Source organism: Scardinius erythrophthalmus, assembly GCF_964197995.2.
Source record: "Scardinius erythrophthalmus genome assembly, chromosome: 15".
In the NCBI taxonomy this organism is placed as follows: domain Eukaryota; kingdom Metazoa; phylum Chordata; class Actinopteri; order Cypriniformes; family Leuciscidae; genus Scardinius; species Scardinius erythrophthalmus.
In genome coordinates, this window is record NC_138235.1 from 38,954,722 (window position 1) to 38,977,119 (window position 22,398).

Here is a 22,398-nt window from a genome sequence, read left to right on the forward strand (position 1 = left end):
CTGTGCCATCTCGTGTCTCCAGACTATTTTTTGGATTACAGTAATAGACCTAAAATAAGAATAATTTTCTTTATGCCCGATGCATTTCTCTTTGTTTTTCCTTTTAATGATGTGGAGAGACTGGAGACGTGACCTGACATGTTAGTCCCGTTGTGTGTTTCTGGTCTGATGACAGCAGGGTTTTACTACGGTATTCCTGCTCATGTGTAAGCATTTAAAACAAGTATGTTAACTAATCTGTTCTATATGTGCATATAAATTGTATTGTGTTATCTCGTTTATCACATTAACAATATGGTCTAGCAATTGTGAAGTAATGTGAGCAGTATTTTATTAATCTTGATTAAAATTAATTGATAAATGTAGGGGTGAGCGGGGCACAAACTAACTCAGGGCTCGTTTTAACACTCATGGTTTCAATACTTCCACACATCCAGCATGACGAAACTTAGTGTATTTACTAGTTGCCATATCAACACTATATAGAGAAATAGAGGCAAAATGAAAACATCTTTGGAAGATATCACTGAACATTTATTTAACCATAGCAAAAGTAAATGTATTACCCATGTTATTTTTTTTTTTTTTTTTTCATCTCTGTTTTTTTGGAGACACATCTGATATTATTTTAACCTTATATCTGTTATTTAACCCTCTGGGGTATAAGGTGTTTTTGGGGTCCTTGAGATGCTCTGACATTTGTGCTTTTTTCAGTTGCTTATAAACATATTAATAGCAAAGGTGTAATTACACTCTATTCAGCACAAACAGGGCTACCATAATATGTGAGCAACATGTACATGTTTGTAATTTTGAGAGAATAATGTTTATGCATGGTTATTGAAAAAACAAAAAAAATTAAAGTTTAAAATATAGACCTTATTAATGAAACTAAACCACACAATTCAATAATTTGTGAAATTAATTTGAAAAAATAAAATAAAATAATCCCTGAACCCCAGGTGGATTTACACAAACTGAGAAAGTCAGAGAGTGTTCGGTTGTGCCCCGCTCTCCTCTATCAGTTATAGAATTGAACATTTGTCTTTATTTACATGAACCAATAACCTCAACATTTCACAAGTAATTCAATGTTAACAGCTGGAGAGAAGAGAGAGAAAATGGCTTCAGAAATGTTTGTAGAAACACTGGAAAGTTTGGAAATTTAGCATTTTGTAGAATCCACCATATAATATGAAAGCATATTATGTAAAATTTCATAGTAGATTTTAAAAGCAAAGTATTAATGTAAGACAAAAGAAATGTATAGATGTGTAACAAATGAGTAATTTACACGTGTGTGTGTGTGTGTGTGTGTGTGTGTGTGTGTGTGTGTGTGTGTGTGTGTGTGTGTGTGTATATATAACACACACATATTTCATTATAGTTTTTTTCATAGTAATTTTTTCCGCTTTTATCACATATTCATTTTCTTAATAATTGTAAGTAAAAACTTGATCATGATTAGTGCAAATTCTTTTGTTTTTTATTTACATATTCTAAAAACAGCACATCCATAGTTAATCTTTTGAGATTTTATGTTATTTTGTTTGTTTCATCTGACAGGAGTGATGATCAGTGGGTTTGAGTTTTTACCTTCATCATTAGTGCATGGGCTGAAATATGGATAGAGTTTGTCAGTGAAAGTCTGACCAGTGAAAGAGTAGATATGAGATCTGGACTCCACGTCATAAAAAGAGACCAGACCCTCCTCATAATCCACAAACACACCAACCTTCTCAAGTTTCACTCTCAGAGATAAAGAGACAGATGGACTTTCACAAGCATCATATTCATCCTCATTCCTCAGAATCACAGTCCAGAATCCATCCTCAGGAGTCAGTGTGATCGGCCCCTTCCTGTTAATGGATTCTCTGGCGACTCCTAAATCCCACTCAGTCTTTCCCTTCACCTGCACCTCATAGTAAAATCTCCCTGAACTGAATCCCTGCTTTGCCAGAACACAAGAACACTTATCAAATCGCTTTGGGTTTTCTGGGACGTTCTGCTTAATGTCTCCATCACTGACTTGTTTTCCATCATCAGACAGGATGAGATATGGATGAGCCGTATCAGGATCCAGAGTCACATCCACTGAGAGAGATCAGACATTATCAATCAACTTCAGAACAAACATTTTCATGTGTCCATTATAAACAAAAGTATTGTGAGTGTATCTGTGTCAGTCACACTGTACCTGCAAACTTCTGCACAAACTTCAACCCTGTGGACACAGATGACAATATAATGATGAATTATTCATAGCAGTAATTTCTGGTTAACAGTGAGTTTCTCTCTACTGGCAGCATCATGGAAATGTTGATCGTCCATCAGTTTGTAAAACAAAATGCAGAATGTTATTGCAGTAAATATACGTACGATGGAGGTCTATGAGACAATCATAACAGAGGGTTTAAAAGCAGAAATGTCAAGTTGTATTTTTATTAAAGCTGTAATAATAATTATTCAGTGTAAAAAAAGTGTTATTTTTGCTGTCTATATTGTCCTTGTGAAGTGAGGAAACCTTTTAGACAGTTTATTTTACAGTCAGACTTCTGGTTGTGTGTCAGTGACGGGATCTCTGTGGTCTAGGGTTGCCAACTTCAGAAAAGGAAAATAAGGGACAATCGTGGTTCTTTATAAGGGACACTCAAAATATTTGTACTGTACCACACAGTGTATGTCATTTCAGTGTCTGCAGTTTAGTGTGTGTATCAAAGGTTCTGAGATATAAACACATTTGTTTTGCTTAACCTATCAATGCACAATTCAATCCTAAAAATAATTTTAACGTCATAGAAATAAATGTCAGTTGTTACACACAAACCATCTAAAGCTTTTGTAGCATACACTACCGTTCTAAAGTTTGGCATTAGTAATAATTTGTTTTAAAGAAATGAATAGTTTTATTCAGAAAGAATACATTAAATGTGTTAAAAGTGACAGTAAAGACAAAAAAAGCTTTCTATTTCAGATTAATGCTGTTTTTTTTTTTTTTTTTTTTTTTTTACTTTCTATTCATCAAAGAATCCTGAAAAAAAATGTACACAACTGTTTTCAACATGGATTTCTCATTACAGTATCACCGTGAATATCATAATGATTTGTTTGCAATATAATCTACAGATGTTTCTGCCGCATTTTACAAGTTTCAGCAAAGGATAAATGGATTTCGAGCCCTTGCATTAGCTCTACTGCTAGATATATTTATGGAGATGAGCAAGCTATGATCAGCTGTTCGTTTATTCTGGCTGAGCTTTCAATGTTGTTATGGAAAGGCCAAAGCTGATCGCTTGGTTCGATGTCACATGACCTGCTTGCGGCATAGACGCGCCTGGGGAAAGCGAGCGTCACAACGGCATTGCTCTCTATTTGAGCGTGTTTGAAGCGCGTCTACATTTAAAATATAAAACTTGAGTGCGCAAAAGACGCAACATATGTGAAGCCCCTTAGTTAGTGGTTAGATCAGCGTAGCAGTCAATAAACGGGACAAGGGAGGTCACATACGGGACAAATTATTTAGGCCCAATATACAGGACGTCCCGGCTAATATGGGACAGTTGGCAACCCTACTGTGTTCACCGCGTGTGCTTTGTTTGCTCGTTTGAGATCTTAAGTTTGTTTTGAACAGTTCTTTTGGTCTGATGTGAATTACACTTGCTGGAAATGGTATTTTACTCTGTATTCTGTCATGAATTTCACACCACTATGATATTATTTTGCCTTACGACAGTCACATTCGTGCCTGGGAATAACTGCTGGACAGACCGACAAGACTATGCTAAGAGCTGAACATGATTGTGAATTCAGGTCTTGTTCACACTAATACGTTTTCATTTGAAAAACACATCTTTTTCTCTCTGCTTTGGCCTTCCACCCACACCGAGACCGTGTTTTTAGCAATGAAAACAAAGCTTTTTGAAAACGCTCTCCAAATTGGATACATTTGAAAACACATTTTCTGCGTTGTGGTGTGGACTGTCAGAACAGAGGTATTTGAAAATGATGATGCAAGTTTAGTCATGTGATGCATATTGAACCCAAAGATATTAAAGGAGAACTCCGGTCAATTTTAACATTGAGCTAATTCTTTTGTACATTTGGAGTGCTGTCAATACAGAGAACAACAACAAAAATCAGTGTTGCCTACACCGAGTTATTCTATTTTTAAAATTTGCACCCTGTTGACTTCAATGGGGCAAGTAGTAAACCTGCTTTTAGCCTCTTGACATCCTTGATGTGTCATTACAAGTGCACAGAAAATGTGAGTGATTCCTTCCGAGTGAACACGAGTGGATCTGACTGCAGTAGATGTGAAAGATATGTATAAAAATGATGTTCACGCGCATAGGTTTAGTTGCTATGATCACGCGCGTGAACTCGGCAATCGACTACTTTGGACTTCAACCGAAAACAGGATGTAAACACAGGTATTTGCGCTGGCTTAAATAACATCATTTTTATACATATCTTTCACATCTACTGCAGTCAGATTCACTCGTGTTCACTCAGAAGGAATCACTCACATTTTCTGTGCACTTGTAATGACACATCAAGGATATTAAGAGATTATAAGCAGGTTTACTACTTGCCCCATTGAAGTCAACAGGGTGCAAATTTTAAAAATAGAATAACTCGGTGTAGGCAACACCGATTTTTGTCGTTGTTCTCTGTATTGACAGCACTCCAAATGTACAAAAAAATGAGCTCAATGTTAAAATTGACCGGAGTTCTCCTTTAATATCTATACCGGTATTGTGCCCGTTATGTGCTATTCACTTTCACACAGTTGCTAAAATATGTTACTTTGCACACTCTTCATATCACAGTCCTGCAAAGATGACAGAAAATCCACTCGCATTTGCTGTCCTGCGGCGAAACATGAGAGCAGTCGCATTTTAGACCAAACATATAATGGTGTGAAGAATTGCATGATAACTTGATTATGTCTTGTTCTGTCTGTATCATCTCAGTGAGCTTTTATGAGGGTTTATGCATGCGCTGCATACCTGTCAAAACTCCCGTTTTCCCCGGGAGTCTCCTGGATTTCACACCCATCTTACGTTTTGTTATTTCTCCCGTGAAACTCACGTGATTTTTATGGCCCAAATCTCGTTATATGAAAAATCACATCAATATATTATTTCAAGGTTGTCCAGTTGCCAGATCTTGTATGAAACGCACACAATCAACACATCATACAAATTTCAACCCATTTGTGAGCTCAATCTGACAACCTACAACCCAGTTGCGCTGTTGACATCTGCACAGGAAGTAGACGCGGGAAGTTGAATAAGTGTCACTGGTAGAAGTGGGAGGAGAAGACTCAGTGGTAAATATTTAACGCAATTAAAGCAGAATCCATTTTTTCTGTCATCCTTTGGCTGGCGTTACATTATATGATGCGCTTTTATTCATACAAATGATTTTAAACCATTCAAGCCAAGACATATTGACAAAGTTCTCTTTTGGCTTGAAGTTGAACGAACACTAACACACTAACACAATTATGCCAAAATGTCTGTTTTGTCGAGTATCCTCATAAGAGCAGACTGAGCAGTCTTAAATTAGTTAAATAAAGTCTTGAATGAAGGCAGAGAGTTGTGAGAGAATGAGATGTGTGAGATCCTCTCTGTCAGCAGCGGCTGGTTTTAAAGGGACAGCAGCCAATAAAGCTTTCTGTCAGTAAAGTTAATCAAAGAACAAAGGTAACAGAGAAAAACACTCGCTGCTCTTGACTAAAGAACTTTTGTAACTTTAATAAGGATTAATCTATATTTAATTTAAAATGTATGCAGTGCAAACTGTTTGATAACTTTATTATTTTCATTGTTATGCAGATGATACGCAAATTTATCTGCCTTTGAAACGAAAAGATTCTCGCACTTTAGCGCCTCTATTGCAGTGTCTTGAGGAAATGATTGGATGGCACAAAATTTCCTTAGCTTTAGTAAAAATATAACAGAAGTTATGCTGTTTATGTCGGGAGGCACTTATGAATCAATACATTTGGACCTTGATGAACTGAATCCACCTGTGAAGCCCAATGTAAAAAATGTAGGTGTTATTATGAATTGTGATTTTAAATTGGACAAACAGATTAACTCGGTAGTTAAATTGAGTTTTTTTCCAATTGAGAGAACTAATAAAGGTGAAATCTTTCCTGTCTTTTAAAGACGTTTAAAGACTTTAAGTTCATATTTTCATTTCATCTCGTCTGGATTATTGTAATGGCCTCTATAGGCATTAGTCAGGCCTCTCTCTCCAGACTGCAGATGGTCCAGAATGCAGCAGCTCGCCTGTTGACGGGTCCACGAAAGCGGGAACACATTACCCCTGTTCTCGCCTCTCTTCACTGGTTGCCTGTCCATTCCAGGATTCATTTTAAGATTTTGGTGTTTGTTTTTAAATCTCTTAATGGTTTTGCACCTAAATATCTTTCTGACCTGATCAAGCTGTATGCTCCGCTAAGAGCGCTTAGGTCTGCTGATCATTCGCTTTTAGTTGTCCCACGGGTAAAGTTGAAGAGCAGGGGTGACCAAGCATTTGCAGTGGCGGCACCCAAGCTCTGGAATAGTGTCCCCTGTACATTAGACAGGCTCAAACACTTGCTGTTTTTACAACTATCTTAAAAACTTATTTTTATAGTTTGGCATTTGACTCTATGTGAGAGTTGTCTTATTGTTTTATTCTGTGCTGTTGACTGTTTGTATCATTGATATGGGATAGGTGTGCACAGCACTTTGATAAACACTTGCTGTTTTTAAAAAGTACTTCATAAATAATAATCTGACTTTATAAATAAACTTTGATTTAATTTCTGTATATTTCCTACCTGTTAGACGAATATTTAAAATATACTGTCTTTGTTGTTTCTACATTAATTTGGAGATTAACTGTGAAATTATTACATTATGAAATATATTAAAAACGTAAGCTTTTTTTTTAATCGTGATTAATCAGAAAAAAATGTGTGATTAATCTAGTACATTTTTGCAATCAATAAAAAGAAATAAAAAGAAACATGAATAAGTCTTATTCATGTTTATTTTGATTGAATATTATGTATTTGATTATGTTAATATCTGCGCAATTAATGTGTATTTCGCCTGCCTCTGCCATCCAGCACCCCCCATAATCCCCAGAATAACTACATTATTTAACTACAGAAACTCAAAGATCATCATTCAACCCTGTGCCATCAGGTTTACAACAATACAAGCGGCAGAGACGAGCGTAGCTCACTTAAATCCATTGGAGGGCTGTGTGTGTTTGCTTACAACAGCTGGGCCACACAATACTGTGTACGGGAGGAAGTGTGCACACCGGACTTTGAGATTTTAACAATTTCTTTAGCTCATTTTATCTCTCAAGGGAGATCGGCAAGATCACGGTCAGATTTACTAATGTACTCGGACTGAACGTTGATGCTGCAGGAGAGAGAATAGCGAAGAGCTACAATGATGCACTCGCTCTGCAGGTCAACCTGTTTTAATTCTTGGAGACTTTCATTTCTGTGACTTATCTGAATATCTGCCTACTCTTAAGCAATATGTGGACTGTGCCACTCGTTTAAACTGGACTATTGATCGTATATCAAATTCTGATAGATAGATTCAGAAGATACTGTCTGAAACTAAAACTGAAAAGTTTTATTCACAGATTTTAGCTCAGCTTTTAATTCAATGAAGACACACATTCTCCTGAAAATGCTGATTGATCTCAATATTAATACAGGGTTATTGGTACACGACGCTGCGTTCTCTTGAGTTGAAGATATAACTTTAAGTGATTTTATAATAATGTGGTGATCACCAGCACATCACAGAAGCTTACAATTAAGTTAACGCTTAAAAAAAAAAAAAGTTAATGACAAAAACCCTGTATTTGATATTCACATACCAGTTTGAGTGAGTTTTTCTATAAGCTGCTTCTTCAGTTCAGTCAGAGCTATTTTCAGCACGTACACGTCCACATCAGAGTCACTATCGATCTCAGCCCAGTTCTTGCTGTGTGAAAGGCTGTAAAGGGATGAGTACATCTACAGCAGGAGAGAGAAGACTATTAAATATTAATTATATTCCACATTAACACTGATGAGACAGATGTTGACAGACCTGTATGAGATGTAGATGATCTTCAGTGTGTAAGAGCTGCTCCAGCTCAGTGTTTCTCCTCTTCAGCCCAGTGATTTCCTGCTCCAGCTCAGTGTTTTTCTGCTCCAGCTCAGTGTTTCTCCTCTTCAGCTCAGTGTTTTCCTGCTCCAGCTCAGTGTTTCTCCTCTTCAGCTTTGTGATTTCCTCCATCATCTTCAGCTGATCAGACTGACATCTCTAAATAGAGCGGATCGGATCAGTGAAGATCTCAACACTGAATTACCCCCAAAAGTTAAATTTTAAGCTGGTTTTCCTCTAGTTCTAACATCACTCATCAATGCCAAAATTACTGAGATGGCCAATCAAATCAATGAAGACAGGCTTTACTGTTCACAGATGCTGAGCTTGAATTTCAGCAAGAGGCTTCAGTTTTTAATGGTCAAAGAATCAACATAAGAAGTGCCTAAACATTTAATACTAGTATTTGAGAACCGTTTGTCAAGGTTGAGGTAAGGGATGAGGCGAGAAATGGGCTTTTGTTTGTTCCCCGTAGGAGAAAACAGGACCGGTCAGCTTGCCTTGGCAGGACAAGACTTGGTAGCAGGACATGACATGGCTTCAGGGATCAGGACACAAGGAATGTAAGACAACAAACTGTCACAGGACTGAAAACACAAGGAGAATAAATTGGAAGCAAACAAGGCAGGTAAGGAGGGAGAGCATGTGGGGCAACTGACACGAACATGCTGAACACTCATAAGCCGCATGTTCACACAAGACACAACATTAAAACAAGTGGCCGATGAAACCTTGACCCGTGTTCTGCACAAAACACAACAACACATGCGAACAGAATAGCGTATGGCCCAAGTGAACTCGAAACCGCACGCTCACACAACTAGACAGAGCTCATGGAGAATGAGGGAATGCTCATCCCGTGCTCTCACAACCCTGACACTGATACTGTTTTAATGTTAAACGACCAACAGTAATATCCAGTAATGCAAACTAAAAAAGATTTTAATTGAAACTTTTCTTTATGTGATTTATGTAATTCATTGACTGTGAGGAGACTAGAAGCATTTTTCCATTTTGCATTTTCAACATATTAGGTATTTGAATACGACTGAAATAAAATATTATTTTCAAACATTTTCAAAAAAATCTGTTTCTTTTACTGTTCTTTTTTCTTTCTCGTAAATCCATTTGAATCCTTTATTTATTTATTTTAACCTCCAACCGAACTGCTGAGACCATCACATCATTCTCAGTCAACAAAGCTGACTTCATTCCAGCCTTTGCATCTCATTCTACTCTCAGTACCCTGGGCTTGACTAAGACCTGGATTCAACCAGAAGACTCAGCAACCCCCGCTGCTCTCTCTAGCAATTTCTCCTTTTCTCACTCCCCTCGCCAGTCTGGGAGGGGTGGCGGGACAGGGCTTCTCGTCTCCAACAATTGGAAATACTCAACGCTCTCTTCTCTATGCAACAACAACTCATTTGAATATCATGCTATCACACTTACAACTCCCAGTAAGATCCACATTGTAGTCATTTATCGCCCCCCAGGTCAGCTGGGTAACTTCGTAGAGGAGCTGGATGTGCTGCTGTCCTCTTTCCCTGAGGACGGCACCCCACTTCTAGTCTTCGGTGACTTCAACATTCATCTCGAAAAACCACATGCAACAGACTTCACCTCTCTCCTAGCCTCCTTCGATCTCAAACGACACATCACCACAGGTACTCACAAATCAGGGAACCAAATGGAACTGGTTTACACACGCAACTGCACCACAGACAACATTTTGGTGAGACCTCTCCATGTTTCAGATCATTTCCTCATTACTTTCAGTCTACAACTCGCTACCCCGGCACCACCAACCCCACCACCAGTCACCATTAGGAGAAACCTGCGCTCACTTTCCCCCTCCCATCTTTCCTCTGCCGTGTCATCTTCTCTTCCCCCACCCTCACAATTCTCATCTCTGGATGTGAATACTGCAACGGATACCTTATGCTCCACTCTAACCTCTTCTCTAGACAATATCTGCCCTCTCTCCTCCAGGCCAGCACGCGCTACTCCTTCTAACCCCTGGTTATCTGAGGTTCTTCGTGAACACCGGACCGAACTCAGGGCAGCAGAGAGGAAATGGCGCAAATCAAAAGACTCATCTGACCTGAGTATGTATAAATCTCTCCTCTCATCCTTTTCTGTTGATGTTCATGCTGCAAAATCTTCATACTTCCACAACAAGATCAACAGCTCCCCCAACACACGATCACTCTTCAAGACATTCAACTCTCTCCTCTGTCCACCTCCACCACCACCCACCTCCTCTTTAACTACCGACGATTTTGCGAACTTCTTCACCAACAAAACAACAACTATCAGCAGTCAATTCTCAGCTCCACACACACAGGAACCCAGACTGACCCCTTCCACAGCCAATAACCCTCTGTCCTCCTTTTCTCCGCTAACCGAGGAAGAAGTATCTACACTCCTCCTCTCCAGTCACCCTACCACCTGCCCTCTAGACCCCATCCCCTCACACCTTCTACAAGCCATCTCACCCACACTTCTACCAGCACTCACACACATCATCAACTCATCCTTCCATACTGGCACCTTCCCTACAGCATTCAAGCAGGCTCGGGTTACTCCACTGCTTAAAAAACCAACACTAAACACATCATTTGTAGAGAATTACAGACCTATCTCTCTCCTACCATTCATTGCGAAAACACTTGAAAGAGCTGTTTTCAACCAATTAACATCCTTCTTGTCTCTAAACAACCAGCTGGATGTCAACCAATCTGGCTTCAAGAAAGGGCATTCAACTGAGACTGCATTACTGTCGGTCACAGAAGCCCTACGGATTGCAAAAGCTGCTTCCAAATCTTCACTCCTCATTCTCCTTGATCTGTCTGCTGCCTTCGACACCGTGAACCATCAGATCCTTATGTCCTGTCTCTCATCACTGGGCATCACAGGAACTTCACTCGACTGGTTTGAGTCCTATCTCACAGGTAGGTCCTTCAAGGTCGCATGGAGAGGCGAGGGCCCGGTTGCATAAAGCACCTTAAGTGTAATTTTCCCTTAAGTTCGCCCTTATGTTTCCCTTAAACCTAAGGGTGTTGCAGAAAAAAATCCTTAAGTGTTACTTTAGGGTTTCTTTAAGTGAAACGTCATAAACACTTCGAATTTCCCTTAAATGCTGTTTTTTCACTTAAGTAATCCCTTAAAAAGCGTTAAGTGTTGCATAAAACCCCTTAACGGTCATTTCCCTAAGAATAACTTAAGGTTCGAAAATCGTAACCTTAAGAGTAATGCGGACAAAAATAAGACGACATGGCTTAATTTATGGAACCAGCTGAAGATCATTATGTGCTAAGAATAATTTTTAGGGATAGGGAGAACCCTTTGGACCATCTTAGCGATATAAAAAAAATTGTTGTAAGAAAAACGTGACCGATTTGATCGACGCGCAAAATTTGACAAGACTAACAAACTAGACTGTGACCTTGACCATGTCACACAGCGCAACCACTCTTTACCTGCGGTGTTACAACTGCTTATAAATAGCACTGTGTTTTTTTTTTGCAACTGGGAGTTTTCAGACAGTAGTGGGAGATGTTTTCAACGTGCATAAATCGTCTGTCAGCAGAGTGCTTCACCGGGTTGCGGGGGCTCTTTCCCGTCATTTAAACGCAACGGTCAAGTTCCCGCAGTTACAGTGGGATTTAGTTTGCTTTTCAAAATTGTTTTTCTTAAAAGAATGCATTTCTCCTCCTCTGTCCAATTATGCTTTCTTTTTTTTGTTTTCTTTATCCATTCTGATGTCCTAGCCTACTTTATTTTATGAAATTGCTAGTGTTAGTGTTTTGCGTATCTATGGCAACAACAGACTTTTATAACGTGAATCCAGGATCGCTGTCGTGAAACACTTAAATGTTTCCCTTACCTAAGAGAACCGTTTAAGAGATTATATGCAACACCCTTAAATTATTCTCTTAGGTAAGGGGAAATTGCCCCTTAAGTATCATACTTAAGGGAAAAACTTAAGGTGCTTTATGCAACCGGGCAGAGGTATCCAGAGCACATCAACTGACCACAGGGGTTCCCCAGGGTTCAGTTCTTGGTCCCCTCCTCTTCTCCATCTACACTACATCACTGGGACACATTATACAGGCACACGGTTTCTCCTACCACTGCTAGGCTGATGACACTCAACTCTTCCTCTCATTTCAACCAGATGATCCCACAGTAACTGCACGGGTCTCAAGCTGTCTGGCAGACATCTCCACATGGATGAAGGAACATCACCTGCAGCTCAACCTGGCAAAGACTGAGCTTCTCGTCCTCCCTGCCAATCCATCTCTACAGCACGACTTCACCATCCAGCTTGATTCATCATCGATCCCCCCATCAAGGTCGGTCAGAAATCTGGGAGTAACGTTTGATGACCAGCTGACCTCAGATCACATTTCAAAGACAGCTCGATCATGCGGGTTTGCGCTGCACAACATCAGGAAGATCAGGCCTTTCCTAACTGAGCACGCAACACAACTCCTCGTCCAGGCCCTGGTCATTTCTAGGCTTGACTACTGCAATGCTCTTCTGGCCGGACTTCCAGCATGTGCAACCAAACTTCTACAGATGATCCAGAATGCTGCAGCTCGTCTTGTCTTCAACGAGCCCAAGAGGGCCCACGTCACTCCTCTGTTCATCTCTCTGCACTGGCTACCTATCGCTGCTCGCATCAAGTTCAAGGCATTGACGCTTGCTTACAGATCTATCACAGGCTCAGCTCCCTCCTACTTTCACTCACTCCTACGAGCCTACATCCCTACCAGAAGCCCGACGTCTCGTGGTTCCATCACAGAAAGCCACAAAATCACTTTCCAGAACATTCTCATTCACAGTCCCATGCTGGTGGAACACTCTCCCCGGCCTCATCCGGAACGCAGAATCCCTGACAACATTCAAAAAACAGCTGAAAACCCATCTCTTCCGTGAGCACTTACCTTCATAAAAAAAATAAAAAAATAAACCTTTCCCTTTAAAACCTCACTTATCGTGCTTATGCTACTCTGAATAATGCCTGAACCTCGTATTTTGAGCACTTCTTGCGTTGCTGTTGTTTTTTGCCTCTTCATGATGACTCGCTTAATTTTAGTCCTAATTTGTAAGTCGCTTTGGATAAAAGCGTCTGCTAAATGACTAAATGTAAATGTAAAATGTAAATGTAAATTCTAGAAGCAGCTGAAGACACACTTAACCGCAGCTACCAAACCACTCACTCCTAAACCAATGCACTTACACACTCTCGCACACTCACGGTATATTGTTTAGGCAAGATGATCAATGTTGCTACCAACAGGACACCCAGACCAATAATCATCCAGTTGGAAATGTGAACGGTCCGAGACGAAGTAAGGAAACAATCATTGGAGGCGCGAGTCTGCAAAAAGAAGAAGATTCAGTTCAAGCAACACTTCTCGAAGAAAGATCGCAAAGTTTGTGATAAGTTGTGCAAGAGGCCAAATTATTTTAATAATTTTTTTCCACTCACTTTTCTCTGCTCTGAGCGCGTGATCTCTTGAATCTTCTTCATTCTGTCCTGGATCATCTGCATACAGAGAAAAACACAGACACATTTATCACTGAATTTAGCGTTAAATCTTCTGACAAAAGAAAATCTCATTTGAATAATGTTTGACCCCATGAATTAATTTTTTTGTCTCCTGGCTTTTTTCCATGTCTGTCAGCTTTGAAGGAAACTTATATTGCATTCTCAAAAAATGACTAAATTAACTTTTAGCTGGTTTAGGATGCATTTCACAGTGTTTAAAGTGCTTTGTCTGTAACTCTTTACCTTCTTCTCTCGACTCTCCTCCTCTATAGGAACAGTGTTGTGAGTCCTGTGTTCTCCTTCAGTGCAGAACAGACAAACACACGTCTGGTCATCTCTGCAGAACAGCTCCAGAGGTCTCTCGTGTTTCTGGCATATATAATCCTCCAGATTTTCCACAGGATTGATGAGTTTGTGTTTCTTTAGATGTAGGACTCTGAGATGAGGCTCCAGATGAGAGTCACAGTAAGAGCTTTGACACGTCAGGCAGGTCTTCACAGCTTTCTGCTTTCTTTCACCACAGAAGTCACAGAACACCTCAGATTCTTGATTAAGCTTCTTAAAGTGTTGCACAAGCTTTCCAAATGTTGTATTAATCTTGAGATCAGGTCTTTTGCTGAATTTTTCTTTACAGAGTGGACAGAAGCAGGTCTGTGTGTCCGTCCAGCACTTACTCAGGCAGGTTCTGCAGAAGTTGTGTCCACATGGAGTGGTGACTGGATCAGTGAACACTTCCAGACAGATGGAGCACTGGAGCTTCTCATTTAGTTCTGGACCACTGGAGGACGCCATGGCTGACAAAACAATGACAATATACATTGCTAGAAAATTCTGATAAGTGTACTAAAAAATGTTTATGCACAGGATAAAAGTGTATTTGGTTAGCACAGTCCATGTAGCCCCTGCTGGTAGATGCTGTAACTACACCATTCTATGGCCAAAAAGTATCATTCAGTAATTCACAAGTAGTCATGTATACTGGCAAAATGTTTCTTTACATGCAACATTTAAATTGTATTGTAGAAGCTGTGCTCATGGACAATGATGACAACAGGTAAGTTGTGTATTTCTAGGTGTCCTGCACATGTAAAGCAACTGACATTGAGATAAAAAGAAATACAGATCGCTTTTTATCAGGTATCATAGACTTTCTTATCTTTTGATACTGTAAGTCTAAATGAGACTGTAAGGAGTACAAAGTACAAGGTTTTTCCCTAGTTTTACTCTAAAGTTTAGGCTACATGAGTAGGTAAAAATTCTTCAAAACTATACTAAAGTATAGAAACTAAGTATTATTCCGTCAGTTATTCCAGGCCTTAAACTGTTAGGCTACACCACCACAGGCAGGGCAGCACCTCACCAAACTCGTATCATTCTTTCTAGTTCTGGGTAATTTGTGTATTTTCATTTAAAAAATGCCTTTGCTATATCACAGAGAAATACATGAAATTGATTATAAGGAATTGTTGTTTAGGAATTGTCACACAAACACCAATAGTGGGATAAAAATCCATCATTATAGTGACATATTCCAGTGTATTCATAAAATCTGTTATACTAATGTAAATATGAACAGCTGTTTATGTCAAAGTATTTGATTATCATCTTTCTCTGCATGCGTAAAAGAAACTAGTTATGTCTCTAATAGCCACAGTGAAGAACAACAGCATTTAATACCACCAAGAAAGGATCTTTCTATGAAAGACAACACAGCAAAGTACTTATTTTACAGATAAATAACCCAATAAATAAAAAATCTTCTAAACATTATGCAATTCTCATTTTATGGAGTAGCCTAGTTTAAATTGGACTTTGTTCATTCTGTCTATCTATTCAAGTTCTCCCTGTTTCTGAAGTCTGACATGAAAATACACAAATAAAACACACTTTTAATAGCATACTGCTTTTGATAATACTGCTTTCTGGTAAACTCTACTAAACTCTTACATTTCTGTCACTTACCTGTGAGTGAATATCAGATGTAAATCACTAGTTTCAGAGTGTTTGAATAAAAAGGTTGTTGTCTGAAGAAGCTTTCAGTTTACCTGTTATAGTTTCACCTTCACGAAAGTCTTTCACTCGCCTGCAGTGATGTCATAAAGCTCCGCCCATATTTCATGAATATTGAGCAGTGTGTTAATAGTGTCATTAATCTTCACTGATTTCCTGCATATTGTACAAGGGTAAACCAATATGGCATTTAAAAGTAAAAAATAAACGATGAAAGCATACTAAAAAAGTTTCTAAGACCTTCATATAATAATAATAATAATAATAATCTGTTAGCTTTAATAAAACTGTTGTCACTGTACGAGTGCACATGTCACTATCCTGAAGTGCGAATCTCTACAATTTAAAATTTACGGTCCGTCTGAGGAGAATTGAGCTAAAGGCCAAAATATTCTTCACTTTTTATGCGGAAGCGAGGATTTTGTAACCGCCTGTACTTTAAAAATTAAATGCAACCACCTTGTGTCAATCATGTTTACACACCGCCTCCGAAACATTCGTCCATCATAAAAAATAAAATCCGTATCGGGTTCAATTTTCTGCGTTTTTCGCATCTGTAGAAAGCATGTTGAGAGGTATTGTGACAATTCAGAGCCACCGTACAAGCGAACGCCGAGATCAAGAACTGTCCAGGATCAATTTGTTCACATAAATTGGTGGTCTTTTTTTATATGTGGCTCCAGTATCGCTAGCAAAGCATCAAACTGAGCCACTGACATCCTGAAGTAAACTGTGAATCGCTCGGGATAATCCCGCAGTGAACTCTCCTTCCTCTCGACGCAATCTCAGGATTGGATGGACCCAAATTTCCTCTTTCTTTTTCTCTTTTTAACCCTTTAGGCGCCAGAGGTTTTTTCCTAAAACGTTCGATTTTGACATCTTAATTTCAAAAGGCTATATATTAAAAGTGATAAAAGATAGAGACTTTCTGTAAATTAGAGAAATATTAAGGATGACCCAAAGTTTATGTAGGAATTACATTTTCCCATCTAATTTGCATATTATGACGTCATATAGTGGCGGCCATCTTGGATTATAGAATATTCATGAAAAGTCACATGTTTAAAAGATAAAATGCAGCACTTCTTTCCCCCAAAAATGTCCCTCACCTTCTGTATGCTATATTGCACAATACTGAATGCTCAGGTAAATAGTAAGTAGTGAACAAACTGTGTAAATCATTACTAATAATAGAAACAAACTGAATGCATGTAGCGGTTGGCCTTTTGCTGTAGAGATTTTCCATTTACTACAAACAGTAGGCACTCTGATTATGGTGCACATATTATTCATATGACACACAAACACAAGTAGACAAAACCTGTTTAGTTCAAAAGCTCACTCGCCATGGCATGCCACAGATCATGAGTGAGATGACGAGACAAGACAGAGACAGTGTTAGTTTTTTTGTTTTTTTTTTGTGTGTTTTTTTTTTTTTTGGTTGTTTTTTTAGCTGACATAGACGCACACATCATAAGGACATGAACACACAAAAAAGAACACATATTGTACACTAAAATGGTCAGGGAAATAGATAGTAGCCTAAATCAACAGTGTAAATCATTACTAATAAATGGCAGACAAAAAAAAAAAAAAGAATTTATGTTGCAGAGCTTTTGCTGTAGAGATAATGACTCCCTATCCATCCAGGTGACATTTCTTGTAGTGTTTCATGGTGTGGTCTTGCGATAGACTAATAGCCCCTCTGCTCCGTGTCACACAGCCTCTGCTCTTGCTACGAGCAGCGCGGGCGCGGCCAGATCTGTCTCGCGCGCGCGCCGAGTGTGCACAGCTCGGACTACTGTCTTTGTCATTGCGACTCCCCACCCTGCCTCCACGTTGCCCCCTAACTGTCCTATGAATACTTCGACCTCGTCTAACATACCCAGTGGCATTAGACAAAGCCTCCACCACAATACTGTCGCCGCGATTGCGGAGAGGCACGCGGTCACCATGGCGAGCGCGGTAAACATCTCCCGCCTCGTTCCCCACAACACTAACACGCCTGCTAACTTCGCAATGAACACTCCGACCCCGGGAAACATTGTTCCCACCACTGACAATGGGCAAAGGACCATATATATTGGGCAAAGGATTCACCGTTTGTGCTTGGTGTAGGGCTATACTTTCACTTTCAGAATCACCGTCATTTTCTGAAGGCAGATAACGTCATTCCCCTTCAGAATCAGGGTCCGCGAATAGAACACCCAACACTTTATTGCGGGTAAGCTTTATTGATGCCATTAGATGATAATAATAATAATAATCTAATGCAAATACTCGCTGACGTTGACAATATTGATCTGATAAAATGGCTCACTCGCACACTAGCTCCGCTGCTGAAAAACGTAAATTATTTACGTATGAACAACTCTACCGACGTACATATTTGTACGTATTCTTATTTATGCATATTACAATCGTGGCATTAATGTTTTGACTCTTTTGCATTCAAATGTCTTATCAATTACGTTTTCAGTCGCATTTATTATTATTAAATGCAGTTTACTCAAGAAGGCTAATAACCATTCGCTCTGTTCGTGCCTTCTGCTGCAAACTCTTTTCGGAGGATTAGCCTACATGCAGTTACACAAGAATACACTTTAAAACCTTAAAAATACCTTATTTAATCGTTTAACCATTTTGTAATATTTAGTTTATTTACAGTGAGACACAAAATGCGTTTTCTCCAATAGAACAATAATACACCAAAACCCAACATAAATTCACAAAAGACATCAATTTTATTAGCTTGATAATCCAAATCTTTAGAATCCATACGTTTGCAAGAAAGAGATCCAAATTCAGCCCTTTATCCAGTGAGTGATCTGATCTTCATCTCCATTTCACAGGCTATCAGCAGCGCAGTCTGTAACCGTCAAATTCCGCGTTCGTAGTGAAATTAAAATTCAAAAATTGCGCCCTCAAGAAGCGTTACGACATGTTTTACGGCAGTGATATCAAACGCTCATTGGCTCTCGCCACAGATTGCGACATGCCGTATTTCAGTCGGTAAACTACATTTGAAATGGAGAAGCGCGCGCGCCTGCCCTTCACACAGAGCGAAGCCGGATTAACATTTTCTTGGATTAATAACTTAAATTCTGCTCTGTACCTCATTCAAAACTATTATACTGAAAGAGAGGACTGTGACTGCAACACATCGTCATGTGAACGACTTTTGGTTCCGGTTTTGACATGTTCGCAATAAATAAATTATTGTGATTACACGTATGTTGTAATTTTTCCTCATAATTGTAGCCTATGTAGTTTTTAAGAAATTGTTATGGGTAGGTTTAGGGGTAGGAGTAGGATTAGCTGCTAAAAAATCTTTTAATGCTATATTGTTAATAAAATTGCCATTTCCCACACATCTCTGTACGTTTTGTCCTTTCTGTATAAAATGGGTAACGTTATGTTTAGGTTTGGGAGTGGGAGTGGGGTTAAGGGATCTTCCATTTATCTATAAAATGAACGTTTTCTATCTTTGAAAATTACGTATTAATACTAGTACGTATTAACAATGAGACCAAGGCTGTCATGCATTTATGGATATACGTTGAATCTATACGTATTTTAATTTGTAATACGTACATGGGTCATTCTATGAAAATGTCCATTTTTCTGTCCCTAGCCTTTACAGAAATATTACACTTAAAAAACACGCTAGGGTTACAATTTCTTTACATTTTAAAATAAAACAATATGTTATTTGAACAATTACACCTTTTTGAGCCATCAATGTGGCAATATTTGATTTTTATTAATTATATAGAATTTCAAGCACCACAGAAGTGCTCGTCCCCACAGTCATGCACAGAGGAGAAATGCTTTATTTTGAGGTCAGTAACAGATTTTTACACCATTTAAAATACAATAATGTATACATAACTATCAAATATATTATGTAAATGATATATATAAAAAAATGCAGAATAAATATTATTACATTTATAATGAAATTAGTGGTCCCCTGGAGTTGTGTCACTGGTGTTACCGTTAAACAAAAATCTCTTATTTTAAAATAAAAATCACACTGATGACATCACTTTACTTTCTTCTTCCAATTTCCTGAATATCTATGAAGAAAAGCCCATGGTAGATCCACTGGCTCTTTTCAGTTAGCAGAAATCTTCTCATTTATCTCATGATTTCATATGAAGCTTTTAGTTGAAGTCACTGGTATGACCTACTTTACTGTTAGGTAATTGTAAAAAAACTAGAATACAAATGGATTAAACTACTTAATTTAGTTAGTATACCATGATTGACAACATGTGGTTTGTTACCTTGCAGCAGCCATTTTTTAAAATTAATTTTTCATGAAAATTGTCACTGGTGTTACTGTCACTGGTGTCACCTTTCTTATGGATAACACCAGTAACACCAATGACTTCCATTTATAGATCAACTTTATTGTGTCACTGGTGTTACTGTCTTTTTTTCTGTCACATTAAATGCAGTGTCACATGTGACATAGTAAAAATGTTACATCCATTTAATTCTGCTACACTCAAAAGTTAAGATTTAAAGGATTGCATCATTACTTGATTTTAACTGGTTTTCAAATATTTTCATTGTTATAGCAAATAGATGGTAGCGCAGATGAACTAACCTCATTCAAGCACACTTTTAACAAACCTGATTAAAATAAATAAAACATAATCTCCTTATTTGTTTCATTATTATTATTTTTCGCCAACTCTGTCTACATGTGCTGAAAAAAATTAGAAATAATATTTCATAAAAACCTTTAATATTGCCAAAGAAGTAAGGTAACACCAGTGACAAAAAATTGGTACATGCGGTCTTTAAATAAATGTACAAAAAGTATAAAAAATCATTAAGCTGTCATTTATGCGTATTCATAAAGTCAAAGAAATAACGTCCATATGATACGTAAAAGTCACTATAATACGTAAATGGACTGCATTTATATAGCGCTTTCACAGACCCAATGGCCACCAAAGCGCTTTACAATATTGCCTCACATTCACCCATTCACTCGCTCATTCATACACCGACGGCGGTGTCAGCCATGCAAGGCGATCCAGCTCGTCGGGAGCAGCTGGGGTTAGGTGTCTTGCTCATGGACACCTCGACACTTGGTCAGGTGGAACCGGGGATTGAACCACCAACCTTCTGGTTTGTAGACAATCTACATCAGGGGTGGGCAAACTACGGCCCGCGGGCCACATACGGCCCGTTAGGCTGTTTAATCCGGCCCGTCGAGTATTTAAAAAAAATTCTTAAGATCGCATTCATTTTGCCTTTTTCTTGCAATACTTTGCTTTATATATATTGCGTTGCATATATTTGACAATCGGAATATCAGATATTTCATGCCATAGCTAACAAATGTAAAAAAGGAAAAATGACATAAAAGCAGATCATCATTCATTCAGCGCTGTTGTGGCTGCGGTGTGTCACGTAACAAGCTAGACGCGTCACCATGGAAACCAAACAGACCGCGGCATAGACTTGGTGCACGTTAATGTTTTTTTCCTTTTTTGAAAACTCACAGAGAAAAAAATGCTTGGTAACCGCTTGCACACGTTTAGTTTTTCCTTTGATTTGTCTGCTATTTAGTTTGCCTACTCTGGATTTGTGGATGGATCCTCCTGACTGATTCCGTTAATCCGTTTACCGACCTTTATCGCCCGGCTTTCGACTACGCTCCCCTGTCTGCCATGTAGGCTACTGAACCCGGTTTTGTTCATTAAATGTTCTGATCTGCCTTTGCTTTTTATGTTTTATTTTATTATACTTAAAATAAATTTGTATATTCGTTTATTTCGTTTTTTTTTCCACAAATGTATGACTTTTGGAAGTGCAAATTGATTGCCATGCAGTTTTAATAAAGTTGAATTAACGTAACCTTCTGTCATTTTTACTCTTCTAAGTGTACAAGGTGTTTTGTTTCTAATTTATGGTTAGGCCCATTAAATAATAATAAGGATAAACAATATTTAAAAAGTATAGGCTATAATTATCGAACATCTGACTAATTAAAAATTAACCTCAAAACATAACATGCTAAATGGGGGATATCTAGCATAAAAAATTTATTGTCAGAATGTCGTCTCTCAGTTGTTGAATTTCGCGCAGACGTTGCCACAACGTAAATGTGTTTGCTCAGCCCGATGTCATGAAAGTGCGAATACCACGAATTGTATTTGTAGTTCTTATGAAACGCAGTTTTCGCGTGCATATGATACGCACTTAAAGGGATAGTTCGCCCAAAAATGAAAATTCGGTCATCATTTACTCACCCTCAAGTTGTTTCAAACCTGTATGAATTTCTTTTTTCTGCTGAACACAAAAGAAAATATTTTGAAAAATGTCGGTAACCAAACAGTTGATGGACCCCGTTGACTTCCATAGTATTTTTTTTTTCCTACTATGGAAAACAATGGGGTCCATCAACTGTTTGGTTACCGACATTTTTCAAAATATTTTCTTTTGTGTTCAGCAGAAAAAAGAAATTCATACAGGTTTGAAACAACTTGAGGGTCAGTAAATGATGACCGAATTTTCATTTTTGGGCGAACTATCCCTTTAATGGCGTGTAATAGGCACGCACTCCGCACCCCTAATCCTAACCAAGGGGTTTACAGTGTGCAGCATATGCACGCAAAAAAAAAAGATGAAATCGTG

General features: G+C 38.5%; 1 protein-coding gene across 1 annotated transcript; it reads right to left on the reverse strand.

Moving 5' to 3' along the window:
• Positions 1-1,555: 1,555 nt before the first annotated feature.
• On the reverse strand, positions 1,556-14,523 carry LOC308703256 (E3 ubiquitin-protein ligase TRIM39-like; the record flags this gene model as incomplete). Its single annotated transcript, XM_081386577.1, has 8 exons — positions 1,556-2,094; positions 2,198-2,224; positions 7,903-8,041; positions 8,118-8,216; positions 8,675-8,761; positions 13,438-13,560; positions 13,672-13,728; positions 13,975-14,523. The coding sequence occupies 8 exons, from the start codon at positions 14,521-14,523 to the stop codon at positions 1,556-1,558; spliced, it is 1,620 nt and encodes a 539-aa protein (XP_081242703.1).
• Between the last annotated feature and the right edge of the window lie 7,875 nt (positions 14,524-22,398).